The sequence below is a fragment of the Pteropus vampyrus genome, unplaced genomic scaffold, assembly GCF_000151845.1.
Source record: "Pteropus vampyrus isolate Shadow unplaced genomic scaffold, Pvam_2.0 Scaffold1000004979, whole genome shotgun sequence".
Classification (NCBI taxonomy): domain Eukaryota; kingdom Metazoa; phylum Chordata; class Mammalia; order Chiroptera; family Pteropodidae; genus Pteropus; species Pteropus vampyrus.
The window spans coordinates 2,958-23,622 of record NW_011919381.1 but is presented as its reverse complement, the minus strand read 5'-3'; the positions used below and the strand labels follow the sequence as shown (position 1 = coordinate 23,622).

The window sequence follows — 20,665 nt, the reverse complement described above, 5'->3', positions numbered from 1 at the left end:
CAGGCATGCAATTGACCAATCTCCAAGTCCAGGGTCAGCGCCTGTGTTGTCTAAACCAAATCAGACCATCTTGTCTCTGTTTGCCATGGTGGTATTGGGGAGACGGTGTGAGTGATCGTGTCTCGTCATCCTGAAGGCCGGGGTTCCTGACCAATGGGCCAGGGAGGGCGAGTCTCTAATTCGGGAGGGTTTGCTGAGTGGATGGATGCCTGAGACCACAAAGGCATTCTGTCCCCAAGTGAGAAATCAGGCCGGGACACCGTATTTTGGTTTGTTTGTCCTCTCCTCTCCCGGACAGTGTCATCTCCATGAGTGTGGGATACTTCCTGTCTCTTCTGGAGTGTATTCTTAGCTCCTAGACTCAAGTCAGGCACACAGTAGGTGTACAGTAACTGGTGTGGATGCACATCATCTGCATAGAGACTCTCCTGAGTCAGACACAAGAGGACTCTGGGTTCTGGGTTTTGTTTTGTTTTGAACCCTTGATACAGACTGAACTGCATCCCCTCAAAACCCTACATGGAGATCTTAACTCCCAATGTGATAGTCTCTGGAGACCAGGTCTAAATGAGGTAACTGAGGTAAAGGAACTCATGTGGGTGGTGCCCAAACAGAAGGGCCGGTGTCTTTATGAGAAGAGGAGGAGAAACCAGGGGTGAGCGCACACAGAGAGAAGGCCGTGTGAGGACTCGGGGAGAATGCAGCCGTCTGCCGGCCAAGGAGCGAGGCCTCGGGAGAGACCCACCTGCCCACGCCTCTGCCTTGGACTTCCAGAATCCAGAACTGTGGAAACATACGTTTCTGTTAGTTAAGGTTCCCGTCTGGGTATTGTGTTATGACAGCCCCGGCTCCAAAACACCTCTCATGGACTCTGTCCCTAGGTCCACCCGCCCCACATCCAGGAACTTCAGGTCAATTAAGAAAATCACACAATGTGGACAGATGTAGCAGACAGGTTTTCTGGTGTGGGTTTCAGACCCCAGATTTTCCAAACAGAAAAGAGAACGTGCTTTCCTGTAAGAAGAGTAGGGCTGCTCAGGGAAGCCCCGTTGCAGGGGGTCAGCAGGTTTTTGTCTCACTTCCCCACGGGCCTGGAGCACTGTGCGAGCTCTGAGACTGTCATCATATGTCTGGCAGTAATAATCGGCCTCGTCCTCAGCCTGGAGTCCACGGATGGTCAGGGAGGCCGAGTTGCCAGACTTGGAGCCAGAGAATCGGTCGGGGACCCCAGAGTCTCGATTGCTATCATCATAGATGAGGCGTTTGGGGGCCGTTCCCAGGAACTGCTGGAACCACCGCACGGAGTTACTTCCGATGTTGGAGCTGCTTCCAGTGCAGGAGATGGTGACACTCTGTCCCGGGGCCCCAGACACTGAGGACGGCTGGGTCAGCACAGACTGGGCCCAGGAGCCTGGAACAGGGAGAGACACAGAGATGGTGTTGCTGGGGCTAGAGACAAGAGGAGGGAGCAGGGTCTCATGTGGCCTCCCAGTGTCCCCTCTCCTGTCCCTGTATCCATTCACTGTGCAGTGAGCGAGGAGGGTGAGGAGGAGAGGGGACCAGGCCATAGTGGAGATGATCACCGCGTCCTGCCCTCTGTGTCCCCACAGCTGAGGCAGAGCTTCCCCCAAGTCTCTCCCTCCCCTCTTCAAGCTCTGACAGAGGGAGGGTCCACTCATGCAAATGAGACCCAAAGCTTTCTGATCCCTCACTGGGACCCGGTCAGGCTCTTCTGCCTTAGGGTATCAGATGATGAGCAGGTGTGAGGCTGTGTAGGGCCCAAGGGATTGGGGAGGCCACAGCTGTGAGCCCTGAGCAGAGGGCACAGGCAGTCCCAGGTGGCTGGCCCCAGTTCTGATCAACTCCAGAAATTCAGGAAAAGGACAGCACATTCCCTGGTGTCCAGCCACAGACACATCATTGTGTGATTTGGTGAGCAGAGCCCATCAGAGGCTCCTGTCTATTTACTTTACTCTCTTCTTCCCTTCCACAGAGTCAGTCCATGTGTCAACTTATGTGGCCTTCACATCAACTCAAGGCATCATAGTGCTTCACTCAGACTCCTCAGGGTGACTGTCCTCAACTCCCTTGGCTGTTCAGTGGTCAGGACTGAGGTGGTGTCTCATACAAAGTCCTCTCAGATCAGAATCAAGTCCAGAGCAGTGACTGTCCCCATGGAGGCATGTCCCCTTCTGTGCAGGACGCAGGGAAGATGTCTCAAGACAGGCATTCCTCACGCGCGTCAAGAGTGAGTTTGGGTGCGGATGAAAAAATTAGTGCATGACGATGGCCAAAGTCAAGAAAAGGAACAGCATGGTGGAGTAATGGGAACGTCCTTGAGAGGAGAAGGTGGTCGGGAAGGAGCAGAGGGGTTTTCTGCAGAGCGTCGTGGGCCTGAGAGAGGACAGGGGGCGGTGACAGTGTTTGGAGAGAATCGCACCCTTTCTCCCGCCCTGTGTGATGATGTGTGAGCATCTAGAGTGCAGAATGTCATTGGGTTGAGGATTTTTCTATTTGGATGGAGTAGGGGACACCGTGGTTCACAGGGACCTGCGGGCAAGTGGAGGCCAAGCTGACTGATGGAGTGTTCAGAGTGCGGGTGTCTCACTGTTCATGGGGACCTGGCTGCAAGATGAAGACTGAAAGGCAGATAAGCGCCGCTCGGAGAGGAGACCAGTACTCGATTCCTGGTCCGTGGGGACAGAAACACACACACCGACTCAAGTGGTGTGGAGATGACGGACAGCCAAAGAGGAGGCAGTGCCCAGAAGCTTCAGTCCCTGAGTTGTGACAGCCCCCTCGGCCTGCACCTTCACTCCACAGCTTCCATGCCCGCGTGACTGCAGGGGTCTTACCCTGGCCCTCCCCTGTGGCATCTGAAACACAGAGAGCTGGACCTTGCCTGAGGGTCGTCGTACACACTTGCAGACGGAACAAAGGAATGTGCATCGAGTCGGTGATGGGGACGGCATTTCCAAGCAGAGTGAGAAGCGTGGCCATGAGGACTCCATCTCTTTCTAAGACAGTGTTCTGGGCCCCAGGTACCTTCTTAGGGGACCAGCCGAGGTCTAACAATAGCCTGCAGGAGATGCCTTTCCCCACAGTGACCTTAACAAGGAAGAGCGTGTGCGGATACATAAGAAATGGCATTTTCTCTCTCCCTCATCCTTCTCTCTTCCTTTCTCTCTTACATGCCCTGCTTAAGGGAATGGTCCGTCATTTAATCGTCATAATTAGTCCCTTTCAAACACCTCACCCTTTCGTCCACGGTGCTCTAGTCCCATTCACCTTGCTGAACCCCGTGCCACATAAATCCAGCAGTTAGCTCTCCACCTGCATCAACCCACTTGAACGATGTTGGAAACCAACACACACCATGCTGAGCAGTCTCACTGAAATGCATGAAGAGATTCCTCCAGAGTGTCCTTAGTGCAGGCTCATCATCCTTATTGCTTTCCCTCGTCCATTCATCTGTCCCGTCCTGTCTGCAAAGACAGTTCTAAACTGTTCCCCGTTTAGCCGCTGGAAAAAAATGAAATCCTACCATTTGCGATGACACGGATAGATCTACAGGTGATTATGCTGAGCGAAATAAGTCAGACAGAGAAAGACAAATACCATACGATTTCGTCGATATGAGGAATCTAAAGAACAAAAAGAACAAACTAATTGAAAACAGACTCACAAATCTCGAGGACAATCTTGTGACAGCTGGAGGGGAGCGGTGGGGACTGGGAGAAGGCGGTGAAGGGTTAAAGAGGCACAAATCGGCAGCTGAGAGATGGGCACGGGGAGCAAGGCGTGGGGAGCGCGGTGGGCAGCAGTGTGGTGGCTGTGTGCAGAGCCAGAGGGGGGACAGAGCGATCAGGGGGATCGTCCCATAAAGTGTATGAATGTCTAACTAGTGAACCGTACACCTGAAACCTATAATAAAAACACCCTCTCCACACTAACTTAAGAAAACTACCCTATTTCAATAAAATTGCAAAAAAAAATTATCATTATTCAAAATGAGAAAATTATATCTTCACATAAGATCACATAGAAATTTTTGACAATCGTGTCTGATTTTTTAAAGAAAAGATGTACACACCATGTTTTCAATTTGAAAAATATGACTCTGGAGTTTTTCAATTGTTTTTATATGGATAATTCACAAAATTTAGAATTTTTACTCCAGCCGTTTGACATAGTTAATATGGATAAAATGCTTTTCATTATTTAACTCATTGTATAGTCCTATTATAACTTGTCGAAATATTTTTAAAAATCAATGAAATTTATAGTGACTTTACCGAACTCTTAATCAGTACAACATTTCGAAATTATATTCCCTTGAGTTTTCTAAGTGATGTTTGTTATCAATTAATAATATAGACGTCCTGCTCCTGCACATTAAGTCTGATAGCTGCCATTTAAGTCGCAGACATTTTGTGTTGATAGGAAATACCACAAAACTATTACGTAGCATTTGTCACAGCCGTCATGTTTGCCTGGGATGTTTTCACCGTTAAGAACGATGCTGGACAGGCAACTGCAGCCTGGTAACGATGTAAATGCTCTTTTGAGGAGTTAATCAACAGGGCATTGTTATGTATGTAGATATGGGTCAGTGCAATAAAAAACTAAGCAGAAACGCAAGCACCTCAGTGTGAACGTGACCCACACTCAAGAAGGAAGAGTGGGGCAGAGAAACCGCTCAGAATTCACTCCAAATTTCAGAAGGTGCCGACGGGATTTGAAGAATAAGACCTGTGTCTTCATGGGCACGTAGATGGGACTCGTGGCAGAGACATGGAGGCTGTGAACCAGGAGTCAGGTGGACCTTCTGGAATGAAAAATAACAAATGTATTAAATTCAATATGAAATTTAATACAAGTTTGGAAAACTGAGAGTCGGCGAACTTACAATAGAGCAATAGAAATTAACCCTAAATTAGCCAAACATGAGAAAAGAGAGGAACAAGATGAAGACAAGCAAGTGCGTCTCAGTGACTCCTTAGGAAAACGCCACCATGTAGCATCACACGCGTGTGACTGACGTCTCCAGGGAAAGCGCACAGAGATTGAGGTGGGAAAATACATGAAAACAGAAAGGCAGGAAGGATAAAGTAAGAACATTCTATTTTGATGTTTATTTGAAAACGAGACCACTTAAAGAAATAAAAATTATCGTATGGTTGCTTACAGTGCATGTAAGTGATGTGTGACAGGTGGGTGTTTGTGCGATAACATTTCACACAGACATTTATGCACGCTAGTGCCACAGCTCTTACACGCTAATGGGTTTAAGAGGACAGGATGGAACCGGGCCAGGGTGACCGATTCCAAGATTTGGGTTGAGTTAAGGGCACTGGACTCTCAATCCTGGCAGAAAAAATGACAGAGAAATAAATCCTTCAGTTGCTGTTGTTCACAGACAATGATTATGAAGTGTCAGCTACCAGGGAGATGCAGAGGCGGGTTGGAGTCTCACGTCCCCACAGCCTTTGAGCACCGTGAGAACATTGAAGCTTTTGTCCCACGTTGAACAGGAATCGTCAGCCTTGTCTTCGAACTGGAGCCCAGAGATGGTCTTGGAGGCTGTTGCCAGACTTGGACCCAGACGACCGAGCTGGGATCCCAAAGGGTCGAGAACGTCCAAGCATCACAGTCTTAGGAGCAGGACCAGGAGCTGTTGGCACCGGCCTGCCCCATAGTATCCGACATTGTTGCTATTTCCAGTGCAGGTGACGGTGACCTTCTGACCCAGAGACCCCGAGACTGAGGCTTTCTGTGTCAGCCCAGACTGTGCCCAGGTCCCTGGAATGAAGGAAAGAAAGACACAGGGATGGTGAGTCTGGGGTTCTAACAACATGGCCTGGGCTCCAAGGGGAAGGGCAGAGCCCCGTGTCCTCCTGAGGCCACATTCTCAGACCGAGGATCCAGGCACCTGTGTAGTGAGTGAGGAGGGCGAGGAAGAGAGGGGTCCAGGCCATGGCAGGGATGCTCCTGGGGCTCTGCCTTCTGCGTCTCTCAGCTCACACAGAGCATCTCTGATTTTTTCTGTTCCTCTCTACACTCAGGGGTGGGAGATCTTTCATGAAACTCTGCCCCTCCCACTGACTGTCCCAGCCTCTTCTGGTGTTCTGAGTCGGCCCTCTCTGAGTGTTGGTCTGGTGAGGGGTGGGGGATGGGACACTGGGTCTGGGACTCCCCAGGGGCCCTAGGGAGCACCTGGTAGAGTGAACCCAACTACAAACTGATGGCTGGGTTCCAGCTGACAACATCCCCAGCTGCACCTCTCCTGAGCAGTCTTGCAGCGCCCCCTGCTGTCCCAGGCAGGGATTCCTCCACGTGGGGATTCCCCAGAGAGGAATCAGCCTTCCTCACACATTGCCCACAGTGCCCTCCCCACGAAAGGCACAAAGAAGGCCTCATCCCTATGCTGCAGCCTCAATTCCACATCTCAGTCCTAGGACTCCTCTGGAGTGGACATGAGCGAGTGGGACAAGAGAAAGGAAGGGTCCTTCCCTCCGTGGAGGATGGACGAGCTCCAGAAAATTCCAGTGAGGAAACGACCCTGTACTCTTGGGATTTCAGAGACTCAGGGGCAGAAAATCAATGTTACAAGGTATTAGGATGTCCTCATCCACAGACTGGAGATTGTAATTCACAATGAGAAAGCTTGGTGGCCGGAGTCTTTAGGCCTTGCTGTCTGCGTCCATGGCCTCACTGACCCTCCTTCCAAGCTCTCTTTAAAATTGTTTCCTGTACAAAGGATTTTCTGGGAGTGTAGGTTAGGAACTCCTCAAAACCATGCCTTTCTCTCTCACCATGGTTGGAAGTTGGCCAAGGATACCTCGGGAGGGGTGGGACATCTGCCCTACCTTCTCAGTCAGCAGCTTCTTGACTGACTTTGACCCCACAATTAACTGGGACACACTGGAACCTTCCACAGCTCCTGCTGACAGGGATTTCTCAGTATCTAACACTCATGATTTATGAGGCCAGCTGGAAAGATTAAGTATACACTCTCAGACAACCCACAGTTTTCTCAGCCCCCCCAGCGCCCTCTGGTGGCCACAGAACCACAACCCAGTATTTACATCACACAGCAGGCGCTAAAAGCTGCTTAGAGGGCTCCTGACACCTTTTCCTACATCTAGAGAGGGAAGTCTGGGTGGTTGGACAGTTGGATCCCCAGGTTCTCTTCCTGTGGAGTCACCACAGCCTGGACGGATCCCCAGGTGGTCAGCTTCATCCCTGCAGGGACATCAGTGATCCCACTGTCATTAGGTCATGGTTTTCACTCTCCATTAGTTTTCACTCTCCATTGTGATTAATATATATCTCTCTGTTAAATATTCATCAAATAACACTATTTTGGGGGAGGTCTAATATTTTCTGATTAATCCCTGATTAATATCTCTCAACTATAATTGACCGCAAGGAGAATCGTTCATGTGACTATATCTCCTGTCATATGTAAGAGACCAAATTATCCCCAGAATTGTCATCCTAGAGAGATTCCGTGTTGCGAACAAGGATTCGAGGCACTCGTAGCGATGACGAGGCTCAGAATGTCCCATTGGGCTAGTGCAGACATCCTCTAAGTGACGGCTCCGTGGCTGTGCCGCAGAGTCTCAGCAGTGGGGTGAAGTGGCTGGAGCTGTCACCAGATGCCAGCTGTTGTCACCAGCAGTGAGGGCCCACTGAGACCACAGGCAGCACCAGCAGTGGGGTTTCCTCACTTCCCCAGTGACCTGGGGCACACTGTGTGCGGCAGCCCTGTCACCCCATAGCCGCTTTAATCTCAAGAAGGACACAATTTAGCAAATAACCCGACTTCATGGAGGCATCGCTGCACCCAGAGAAGCAGCTGGGACTCCAGAGCCCTGGTTCTCTCTTGAGACTAAAGAATCTCAGTAGATAGTGGGGAGGGCCCGAGATTCTGGTGGTCCCAGAGGATCATTTTTGTTATCAATGCTGGGAAAAATCTCAATCTTCTGCTCAATTGAGCAGCAGACTGAAAATTTCTGTAAATAGTAAACTCTAATTACAGAAAAAATAAAAGAATAAGAACTCTGTGGAAACCACAGGGGCAACAGAAGAATAACCGAGACGGGGATATTGAGAGTGATGCAGGCGCAGGAAACGGACCCGCAGGAAACGGCAGCTCCTTGGTAATGGACAATAAATGAGGGAGACGGCAGAAAACTGGTGCATGGAAATCGTGTTTTTAAATGACAGAATAGATCAACCAATTACTGACATTGAGTGAAACTGGGTAATGCACAAATATGCAAAGTAAGAAGTGACATGTGGACAAAAATGAAAGAAAATAATCTAAGTGTGAATATGTTAAAAATAGTTAAAAATAGACAAAATACACATATCTCTATAAAGATACAAAATGGTTCCACTAGAGAAAAATGAATAAGATCAATTTTCTTAGGAAAAATAGAAAACATTATTATGGAAATATTCTGCAAAAAAGGCAGAACATAGTTTCATAGGGAACATGGAGAAAACTTTAGGGATCACGTGATCACGTGGTTCCAATTTGTTTGTTTCCTATATATATAAATAGCAAAACATTGAAAAAGTGAACCATTTCCTAATTCTTGTAGAATGCAGGTATAATGGTTATATCCACACCTGACAAATAAAATAGAGTAAAAGAAAAATCACATACCAATTCTATAAAATATTGACACCAATGTCTAATTTCAGTGTTAACAGAGATATGTCAGTATCAGATTGCTAAGTGGATGCAGCATTACCACACGTGATTTAATCCAGGCATATAAGTTAGGCTCCATATTGATCAACCTTTAATGTAACATATCATATCAATATATCATAGGTTAAATTATATGATCTCAATAGATCCTGGAATAGTCTTTGAACAATTTTCAAACCAATTCCTAGTAAAAACACACACAAATAGAAACAGAGAGGTACATTTATGATATGGTAATTCACATTCTCTCCCCCACAGTCATGACTTAGTCCTACAGCCAGCATCTGAGCTAATGGGGTGGGGAAGGGGACATTTCCACGGAGACCAGGAGTAGGTCAAGGTGACTTTAAATCCATTATTATTCACCATTTATCTGCAAATATCACAATGCAATTGCACAAGAAGAAATGGATAGTTAGATCTTCACATCGATGGGCATGGACACGTGCTCATTCCCAAAGCCCCAAATGGATGCTGCAGCCTGAGACACTCTGGGGCCAGGGCAGCAGAAACAGAAGATACTTCTTTGTGTGCAGAGAACAGGGATTCACACTGAGGACTAATGAGAGGATGACTTAGACCTGGAAACTTCTGGAAATAGGTAAATGACCAATGATGAAGATGCAGGATTCCACAGTCACAGTTCAGGTCTGAGATGATCACCTTTGCCCCTGAGCATCATTGCAGAGACTTGGTGTCCTCAGCTGATGAGGAGTTGGACTTGTCTCCTTTGAGACCGTTTGATGCTGTGATGACTTTGAGGACACAAGGGAGATGAGGAGCCTTCACTCCCAGGCAGTGACCTTGGATGAGCCTGGATCCAGGGAGACAGCAGCAGAATCAGAAGGAGCAGAAGCCACAGGCGCAGCCAGAGTGGGCGCTGCTGGGCGTTCCCACTCCTGGCAGATGAAAAAGGGATTCTGGTCTCAGTTCCCCACAGGCCTGGAGCTCCATGGGAACACCGAGGCTGCTGTCACAGAGGTGCACTGAGTATCAGCATCGACCTAAGTCCTCAGCCCAGTGATGGTTAAAGAGCCCGAGGTGCCAGATCTGAGCCAGGTGATCAGACAGGACCCTGAACGTCAACTCCTATAATGATAAATGCGGGATTAGAGGCCTGTTCCTGGCAGCGCTTTATCCCGGGACCCATACTGGACATGAGTGATGTGTCCTGATTCAGATGGATCTGGATTCTGTGTACCTAGTTGTGCCCTAACATGTCACAGAATCTGTCCCTACAGCAACCAATCCCTGGTATCCAGAAAGTGGTGCTCAACTTGAGAAAATTACTCAATATGTTGCCAACAAGGACAGACTTGGGGGCAGAATTCAAAGGATGTGGACACATTCTCTAGACAACATTTCCTTGAGATGGTTCTCAATCTTCACTTTTAGGTTGAACACTCAAAGAAGGCGGCTGTCTGGTCAGAGCAGTGGGGTCGGCTCAGGGAAGCCCCACTGCACAGGAAACTGCAGGTTTTGGTCTCACTTCCCCACGGGCCTGGAGCATTGTGGGAGCACTGAGACTGCTGTCCCATGCTGAGCAGTAATAATCGGCCTCGTCCTCAGCCTGGAGCCCACGGATGGTCAAGGAGACTGAGTTGCCAGACTTGGAGCCAGAGAATCGGTCGGGGACCCCCGAGGCTCGATTGCTATTACAGTAGATGAGGCTTTTGGGGGCTGTTCCCGGGAGCTGCTGGAACCACTGCACACAGTTACCTCCGATGTTGGAGCTGCTTCCAGTGCAGGAGATGGTGACACTCTGTCCCCGGGCCCCAGACACTGAGGACGGCTGGGTCAGCACAGACTGGGCCCAGGAGCCTGGAAGAGGAAGAGACACAGAGATGGTCATGCTGGGGCTAGAGACAAGGGGAGGGAGCAGGATCTCATGTGGCCTCCCAGTGTCCCCTCTCCTGTCCCCTTATCCATTCACCTGTGCAGTGAGCGAGGAGGGTGAGCAGGAGAGGGGACCAGGCCATGGTGGAGATGATCACCGCTTCCTGCCCTCTGTGTCCCCACAGCTGAAGCAGAGCTTCCCCCAAGTCTCTCCCTCCCCTCTTCAAGCTCTGACAGAGGGAGGGTCCACTCATGCAAATGAGACCCAAAGCTTTCTGATCCCTCACTGGGCCCCAGGTCAGGCTCCTCTGTCTTAGGGTGTCAGATGGTGAGCAGGTGCAAGGCTGTGTAGGGCCCAAGGGATTGGGGAGGTCACAGCTGTGAGGCCTGAGCAGAGGGCACAGGCAGGACCAGGTGGCTGGTCCCAGTTCTGATCAACCCCAGAAATTCAGGAACGGGACATTCCCTGGTGTCCAGCCACAGACACATTATTGTGTGAGTTTGTGAGCAGAGCCCATCAGAGACTCCTTCTGTCTATTTACTTTACTCTCTACTGCCCCTGCATAGAGTCAGTCCATGTGTCAACTTATGTGGCCTCCTCATAAACTCAAGTCATCATAGTGCTTCACTCGGACTCCTCAGTGTGACTGTCCCCAACTCCCTTGGCTGTTCAGTGGTCAGGGCTGAGGTGGTGTCTCATACAAAGTCCTCTCAGATCAGAATCAAGTCCCGAGCAGTGACTGTCCCCATGGAGGCATGTCCCCTTCTGTGCAGGACGCAGGATCTTTCCTCATGTGTGATTCCACCCAGGTGTCCAGGGCTCTCGTCCCTGTGTGTCCCCCGCAGCCTTGAGGAGCTGGGGCTCTTCTCTCGGGGTCTGGGAGCGGGTGTGGAGGACGCCCTTCCCAGCATCCCCCGTGGGTGATGCTCTGTAAGTCCTTGTTGTCTGTCAATATTCCCACCTGCTCAAACAAATACTCCGCGTCCTGGGAGCGGTGATTCCCGCCTAGGGGTCTGTCCTCAAGCTCCCAGTCTCATATCCTTAGGATGTTTCTTCATAATGTCGTGTCTACATCCTTCCTTTATATCATGTGGGCTCATGTAAATTTGCTTCCCCTCTCCTGTCCCCACTGCAATGTGTCACACTGAGACCACATGCAAGTTTTCTTAATTACTTCAAAAACGGCAAAATTTTTCCCTTCTTTTCTGAAAATATTCCTTTGTATGGGAGATGGATCTCCTATATTTCCATGTTCACTTCATAAACATTTAAAACAGTGTTAGGGCACAATCTGGGTAGATATTGTGTTGAAAACTAACAGGAGAATGGAATGTCAACAGGAACATTTGAATGTGAATGAGGTTTGGAGAGAGAACCTGCAAGGCTGGTATCAATGAGGTGGTTGGGTAGGGAGGAGGGAAGGGTCTGTATGAACTTGAGGTTCTCCCTTTGTGCACCGTGTGGATGTTTCTGCTGCTAAGTCTTGTAGGAAACGTGGGGCAGAACCCGCTGGGGGGACTCCGATGACAGCTCGTCTTCCTGGTGCTGAACAGTCGGGGCCAGTGAAGGAAGCAGGGGAGAGGAGAGTGGAGCCCTGCAGTCCACTAGCAATGAGACGCCCCAGGGCTGGGAGCAGCTTCATCCCTTATCAACTTACGGCACGTGTGGGGACACTTGTCCTTCACAGGGAATGAGTCATAAACAAATCAGAAGTACATATGCAGGGTGCTGAATGAGTAGAGTGTGGCCTGGGCTCTCTCCAGTCATGCGACTCAGGGAAGGTGTCTCAAGACAGGCGTTCCTCACGCGCGTCCAGAGTGAGTTTGAGTGTGGATGGAGAAATAGTGCATGACGATGGCCAAAGTCAAGAAAAGGAACGGCATGGTGGAGTAATGAGAACGTCCTTGAGAGGAGAAGGTGGTCGGGAAGGAGCAGAGGGGTTTGCTGCAGAGTGTCGTGGGCCTGAGAGAGGACAGGGGGCGGTGACAGCGTTTGGAGAGAATCGCACCCTTTCCCCCGCCCTGTGTGATGATGTGTGAGCATCTAGAGCACAGAATGTCATTGGGCGTGAGGATTTTTCTATTTGGACGGAGTGGGGGACACCGTGGTTCACAGGGACCTGCGGGCAAGTGGAGGCCAAAGCCGACTGACAGAGTGTTCAGACTGTGGGTGTCTCACTGTTCCCGGGGACCTGGCTGCAGGTTGAAGACTGAAAGGCAGATAAGCGCCGCTCGGAGAGGAGACCAGTACTCGATTCCTGGTCCGTGGGGACAGAAACACACACACCGACTCAAGTGGTGTGGAGATGACGGACAGCCAAAGAGGTGACAGTGCCCAGAAGCTTCAGTCCCTGAGTTGTGACAGCCCCCTCGGCCTGCACCTTCGCTCCACAGCCTCCATGCCAGTGTGACTGCAGGGGTCTCGCCCTGGCCCTCCCCTGTGGCGTCTGAAACACAGAGAGCTGGACCTTGCCTGAGGGTCGTTGTACACACTTGCAGACGGAACAAAGGAATGTGCATCGAGTCGCTGATGGGGACGGTGTTTCCAGATGGGCGAGAAGCGTACCGTGAGGACTCCATCTCTTTAAGACACTGTTCCGGGCCCCAGGTCCCTTCTTAGGGGACCAGTAGAGGTCTAACAATAGCCTGCAGGAGATGCCTTTCCCCACAGTGACCTTAACAAGGAAGAGCATGGGGGATACATAAGAAATGGCATTTTCTCTCTCCCTCACCCTTCTCTCTTCCTTTCTCTCTTACATGCCTTGCTTAAGGGAATGGTCCGTCATTTAATCGTCATAATTAGTCCCCTTCAAACATCTCACCCTTTTCGTCCATGGTGCTCTAGTCCCATTCACCTTGCTGAACCCCGTGCCACATAAATCCAGCACAGCTGCTGACACCACACAAAGATCCCTGCTCAGGGGACTCTGCCAGGCCAGAGAGGACACAGCTGCTGAGTCCCATCAGGGAGCACAGTGTCCAGCCCCACGGCCCAGGCTCCTTTGAGTGAATGGTCCTCAGTGAGCAGCTGTGTAGAGACCACAGGGCAGTCCCACAGCGCCATCTGCTGGCAGAAAGACACACACCTCCCCGTGGCCAGAGCCCTGAGAGCCCAGCTGCTTTGTGCAGCTCAGCGGGTCCCTGTCTCTAGTCACACACCCATGGGCTGATTCCTAGTGAATGTGATTCCCATACGCTGTACATTGATTTTTATTTGTTTGTATCTATGGTTCTGCAACAGCCTCATTCTCTTTCAATTGTTTTTCTTAAAATATATATCTTAATTTCCAAACAGTATTTCTCACATCTTTCTGTTAATGTGAAAATATTCTAGGCTACTCTTTGACATAACTTTTTTCGTATAAATGTACGAAAAGTGTCACATTTCCCAAATATTATGAATGGTATTTGTAAGATTAAATTTATAACTCATAAATTAAATAATCGTTATTTTTAGATTTTTTTTTATATTAATCGATTCCTCTGTATCAACACATCTATTTCTATGTTCATTCCATTTTTCTCTTTTCCCCCTTTCTTGGAATTTTTATTTTGTCTTACAATGTCCTCAATCATTCCTTGGCAGCTTGTTGTCAGGCATCCATGCGCTGACAGCATGTGGGGATGGAGGGAGCTGCGTCTGCGGTCAAGCTCCATCCACATCCTTGTCCCCAATGGAGCGGCCTCTGCTGAGGTATCAGCAGATACAGTCTGGACTTGTCATTTTACTGAAGTGGTGACTGAAATGGAGACATGCTCAGAATGGAGACTCAGGAACAATCCTAGAAAAATGTTTGGGTCCCGTGCGCGTCTGAGGCAGGTGCCACAGGACTTTCCTGTGCTGTGGTCCTTGCATGGCGATGGTGGCCTGATGCTGATATCCCAGTGGTCACAGGGGGGACACAAACACTCACGCCTCACTCTGCAGAAAACACTGAGTCTCAGGAAGGAAAGCATAGTCCCCAGAGACAGGCCACAATGAGCAGATGTAGAGGAAGATGACCTCACTGTTGGAGCTGGTCACTGGGACATGACGGAGGGGCATGCTGGACCCAGTGACTGACCAAAACGGCTAAGACCACACACATCTCTGAGCCAGGCTTATACCCTGGGCGGTCATGGGTGGGGGCAACAGCCTCCTTTCTCATCCATCATCCCCCTGGAGCGGTATATACCCCCTAAGAACCGATTTAGGCTTGTGTAGACATGATCAGACAGAAAAGAAATTTAGCAATGGATAAATAAACTTGTAAACTAAGGCAACTGAGAAAACATTTGCAAATCCATGTGTCTTGGGAAAGAATTGATGACTGAAAAAGTGACAAGAGATGCCACCTGAGTTACTTAGTCCAAGGCAGAGAAAGGGTGACAGCCTCAGGTAGGAAGAGCACAGCAAGGCTTTTAGTCTCACTTCCCCATGACTCTGGAGCACTGTGTGAGTTCCACTGTTGCCGTGCCATGTTCTACAGTAATAGTCGGCCTCGTCCTCAGGCTGGAGCCCGGAGATGAGCAGAAGCCCTGCATTGGCCGAGGTGTCTTTGGATCCAGAGAAGCGGCTGGGGACCCCGGAGCCCTGGTGCTTATCGGAGTCTGATTTAAACCGTAGGAGATACCGGGGAGGGCTCCCTGGCTTCTGCTGGTACCAGCATATGTGGTAGCCCCCAACAACAGAACCACTGCTCAGGGTGCAGGTGAGTCTGGCTGATGCTCCCGGAGATGCAGAGAGGGAGGGCGGCTGAGTCAGCACAGGCTGGGAGAGGGAACCTGCAAACACAGACAGTCATGGCTCATTTGGCAAGAATCGGGAACATGTCTCAGGCTTCTCAACCAGGTGGGAGTGAAGCTGGAGGGTGCCTGGGTCCCTAGGCCTGTCCCTACCTGTGCAGTGAGAGAGGAGCACGAGGAGAAGAGGGGACCAGGCCATGGTGCGCGCCGCCCTGCTGCAGCCTCAGAGCTGGGGCCCTGCTGCCTCCGGCCTCTTTTATCCTCCTCTCTGGTGAAGGGGGAGGGGCTGCTCACACCATGTGTTTCCCCTTCTGGGCCTCCGCGCACCGCGCCGAGCACCTGCTGAGCTCTGAGCTTTATTCTTCACGTAGACAAAGGTCTGAGGCTGAGTCTAAGAGTTTGCCCCTGGGGTTGAGGAGCCACTGCTGGGACCCCACAGGCCTGAGAGTGAGAGACTCTGCCCAGCCCAGATAGGACACAGCTGCTGAGTCCCCATCATCAAAGATAGGCAAGAAGGACCCTGCCCTGGAGAATGTGCAGATTACACAGCAGGGTCCCAACGGTCAGACCCTGGGGGAGACCCACAGCCCCTCTGCTGTCCACTGGTGCAACTGCTGGCTCCTGGTGGAAATCATGTTAGTAACTGAGGCCTCAGGGCCAGGTCACAGTCAGTCCTCCAACCTCCATGGGCCACAACCCCTGCTCTATCCCACGGTAACTGATATTAATAAACAGACCTTTTCACTGAGGGACTCCCTAGACTACTAGGAGGAAGAGATGTGGAAAATATGAGCACTGTAAGAGACAGCGTGACAGAGGTGAGAACGCAGAGGGCTCTGGGAACAAAGGCCTGAGCAGACGCAGGGAGGAGACTGGTGATGTGGGTCTGAACGGAGCGTGGGGGCCCTGCTGGTGGAAAGCAAAGCGCTCAGCATTCCAGGAAGAGATGCTGGATTCTCAGCAGTTCATCAGCGTTTGCATCACTCAGAATCGTGAATTGAGTCGGCGTGCGCGGCCGATGGCACAGTGTACAGATGACCATTGCACTGGCCTGATGGCAGCAAAGCAGCTGGACGGGTAAACGCAACTGGAGCCAGAGCATCAGGAACTTCCTCTGCCATAAGGAGGGGCCCGAGATACACTCAGGGCCGCTTCAGTGAGGTACAATTATGGTCCAATCTGCCCATCATTAAGTGTAGAATGTGTAAGTTCTCACACGCGTGTGCACGTGGGAATCCATCACCCCAGTCAAGGTAATAAATATATCTGTCACCCTAGAAAGCGTTCACATGTCCCTTTGTCGTCCCTCCCTCCTGCCACTCCCGCCCCAATTCCTAGGCAATGCCTGATCGCCTTTTGTCAGTAGAAGATAGTGTACGTTGCATAGAGTTTAGTGTAAACCAAATCTTTTTCTTCCTGTTTTTCCGGCTTCCTTCAGGTAGCATAATGTGTCGAGGTCTAAGCGTGTCTGGCGTGTACACGTAAATCATGCCTTGCTGAACGGTCTCCCATGACACAGCTATGCCGCGGTGCCTTCATCCATTCACCTGGTACAGGCATTTGGGTTGTTTCCGTATTAGGACTATTATACATAACGTGTTATTTATATTACAAATAAATAAATAGATTTTTTATGTATATACGCTAATATAAATAACTGTTAATAGCTTAGATATTTGAAATGTTAATGTAAATTCTTATGAATTTATGTGTATTATAAATGACTAAAGCTGCTATACATATCTGTTAACAACGCATTGCATTGATGTGCACTTTAATTTTTCTTAGGTAAATATAACAGCTGAATGACATGGAATGCATACATTTAACCTTTTTAGAAACTGCCCAACTGTTTTCCAAAGGGGTTTATGGATTTCACACCCCCACCAGGAGTTTGCATGAGTTTTGGGGCCACCTCCTGACCAAAATGATGCATAGTCAGGATTTTTATTTGGCCCATTCTCATATATGTGTAGTCATTATTATTTGTATTAATTTGCATTTCCATATTATGTAATGATGCCAAACATCTCCTCATGAGCTTATGTGCCATCATATATTGTCTTTGGTGAAGTGTCTCCTCTACTTTAATGAAATTGTCTTCTAACGGTGGAATTGTAGGAGTTCTCTATCTATTATAGATACGAGGCGTTTATCATAGATATGACTTTGCGTAGATATCCTCCCATTCTACCACTTGTCTGGTCATTCTCTTAACAGTGCCTTTCAAAGAGGAGGGAATTTAAACTTTGATCAAGTCCAAATTACCAATTTATTTTTTATGGTTTGTGCATAGTTCGATCTCATAGTAGTTGTATTATTACTTTTCCTCATAACTTATACTGTCGAGGGCTTTTTTAATTTGCATATTGGCCCCTTGTACATTTTCCATTATGGGCTGTTTTTTCAGATCTTTTGCCCATTTTAATGGGTCACTTGTCCTTTTATATGAAGCTGCAGAGATCATTAATACACTTTTGAATCAAGCATTTTCTCACACATATGTTTATAAAGCCTGGGCACTGGGTAAGGAAGGGGAGGGGGAGAAGCGTCCAGGCCATGGTGGACACACTTAGGCCCACCGAGGAAACACGACAGAGCCACAGCTGCCCCAATCCTGTGTCTCTTATGTCGCCCGAATTCCAAGAGATGTAGTGCTGCCTCAGTGCCATTTGGGCACCATCTGTCCTGAGGCCCCCGGGGACTGGTAGGGGGTCACACCCAGTGGATCCTGACTGCTAAGCACTGAGCAAGGGCCCCAGACAGGAAGCCAGGGCAGGTTGTAAGCATGTTTCCTGGGCCCACAGCGCCCCCTGCTGCCCAGAATACAGAGGCAGCCAGATTTGAGATGAGAACAGAACCTGGAAAGGACACAGGTGCTCATCAGAGCCTCATCACCAACACCCCACCTGCTCTCTGAGAGGAAGGGTGGTGACCTAGCATTGACCCCACCTCGGTACCACAACTCAGTCCCCCTTCAACCAAGGGCCTCTTCAACATTGACTTGTCCGGACTGGTCTCCAGCAGTTTAGAATAACCTATGGAATGGGCCGTAGGGAAGAGACCCTTCACAGGGAACCTGCTCTGCGTTTGCTAAAGCAGAAGGACAAAGGAACGACCCTGATCAACCCCAGCAGCATCATGTAGGAGCCACATGAAGCTTGGTTCACTCCTGTGTCGGCCCTAATTCCCCATGTGAGCGAATGAGGGGCTCCGTCCTGTAATCTTCTCTATCTTCCCCTCTTGGCCCCTAATGGGAAGGACGCCCTTCATAAGATCTTCACAGGAAAATCATTCAGAGAAGCCGACCTTATTAATGAGAGAGGTCATCTTCTCCTGTAGAAAACCCTTCTCAGGGAACATAAGGAGCCCACGGCCCTCCCAAGACAAAGCTGGAAAACACAGGACTCAGGTCAGACCCAAAGGGTAAAGTCTGCCTGACACATGAGGAGATGGCAGCAGAAGATGGAACTGGGAGCCTGAGGGAGAGGGACCACATCTAACACGAGAGGAGAGACAGGGCATGTGTCTCACAGAACTCTGGACGGACAAGTAAAGGCACTTGGAGGCCATCCTCTGCTCTAAACGTTTCTCATGAAAGCCATGTGTGACTGGGCCACGAGGTGCCCACATTTGCTCAGACGTTATTCTGGGTGCGTCTGTGAGGCTGTTTGGATGGTTTCCATCCAATCGACTGAAGACCTGAAGAGGACAAAAAGGCTGAGTATGAGAGAAATTATCTACCTGTCTTTGAGCTGGGCATCATTTTTTCCTGCCTTTAGACACTAATTCAGACTGGAATTTACACCATCTGATTGCTTGGGTCTCCAGCTTGCCAACTGCACATCTTGGAATTCTCAGTCTCAATAAACACAAAATTTCTTCTAGAATCTATCTATTGTCTCTCTCTCTCTCTCTCTCTCTCTCTCTATGTGTGTGTATATATATGATATATCATATATGTATTATATATATCATCTATCTATCTATCTATCTATCTATCTATCTATCTATCTATCTATCGTGTCTATCCATGATTCATCTTATTGGTTGTATTTCTTTTGAGAATCCTGGCTACTACAGATTTTGTAGCAGATAGTGCTTCTAAAGAAAGAGTTTTAAGGATAAGTTTTCAAATTATTTCTATGGTTTCTGCAGTTCTCTAATCGGGTTATAGTTAAACATGCTGATAATCTCTATTTCTCGCAGTAAAGAAAGATCTGATAGGCAGTCCATGGCTTGGTTTAACAATAGAAATCTGCAACCTATTTCCATTGGATACTTCTAATCAACCATTTATAAGGAGCCAGGAGCTGGGTGACTGTGTTGTTTTTGAACATCTTTGCCACAGTAACAAATATAATAAGATCGATTGGTTGTTTCTTATGCCCCTGGACTGTCATGAGCTTGAAAGAAGTATGATTGGAAAATTGGTGACAAGGAAATTTGAGGAAGAGGTATGTGAATAAACTTCTCAAAATGAGCAAAAGAAGGGAAAAGACTTGTCTCCCATGTAAATGTCCAGGGCCTTCAGGAATGAATGTTTGTGTGATCATACCAGGTAAAGACCCAACAGGCTGCGGTGCTCACTGAAGGCAAAGGGAACATAGAGTGGGTGGTAGAAGAGGCAGTTATAAATTCTAGAAATGAAGCTGTGATGTCCTGAATATGTTTTCCTTATTTTGTTTTGAATATGTGTGTGTATCATAAACAATCATTATTTTTATGCTATCTTTTCTCTTGCCGTGTCACATTAGATACAATGACTTTATGCAATAGCATTTATGTGTTGCTAATTTCACATCATCGTATTAAACTTACAGGGTATCAGAGTGAAGGTTAAACATCAATCAAGCACTTTCAATTGTATGCACAATAGTCGTATAGCATTAGGCGGAATTAGAATCTTGTTATTGTCTTCCTTTGGACATTAAGTACCTTTAAGTGGATAAGTAAAGGTGCCGAGCTGACAGACATAGACTGTGACTATTAATTTCAGTGTATCGAATTCACTGGGCCAGTGGGCGCACAGATATTTGTTTAACATTAATCTGGATGAGTCTGTGAGGGTGATTCTGGATGAGAGGAATATATGAATCAGAAGAATAAAAAATGCAGATCACCCTCCCTAATACTGGTGTGCCTCATCCAATCAGTTAAAGGCCTGAATATAGCAAAAAGCCTATGTGATGGAGCATCTACTTCCTCTGCATGACGTATTCACGCTGCGGCATAGGAATTCTCTGACATTCAGGCTCAGACTCGGACTTATTCCGTAGGCTCTGAGAGTTCTCAGGCCAGGTACACAGATTAGTCACCACTTACCTAAGTGTGCACTTCAATGCATGTATGTTATTTTTTACAACCTGACCTTAATAA

The 20,665-nt window shown here is 48.7% G+C and overlaps 1 pseudogene and 1 gene segment (V, D, J or C); both read right to left on the bottom strand.

Moving 5' to 3' along the window:
* Window positions 1–1,079: 1,079 nt before the first annotated feature.
* Window positions 1,080–10,736, bottom strand: LOC105311569 (the record flags this gene model as incomplete). The annotated part of the segment is given in 2 exon segments: window positions 1,080–1,411; window positions 10,659–10,736. Coding segments are annotated over 2 exon segments (378 nt in total), but the record flags the coding sequence as incomplete, so codon positions are not given.
* A 1,628-nt stretch (window positions 10,737–12,364) lies between these two features.
* LOC111735663 lies at window positions 12,365–15,493 on the bottom strand (annotated as a pseudogene).
* Window positions 15,494–20,665: the final 5,172 nt, after the last annotated feature.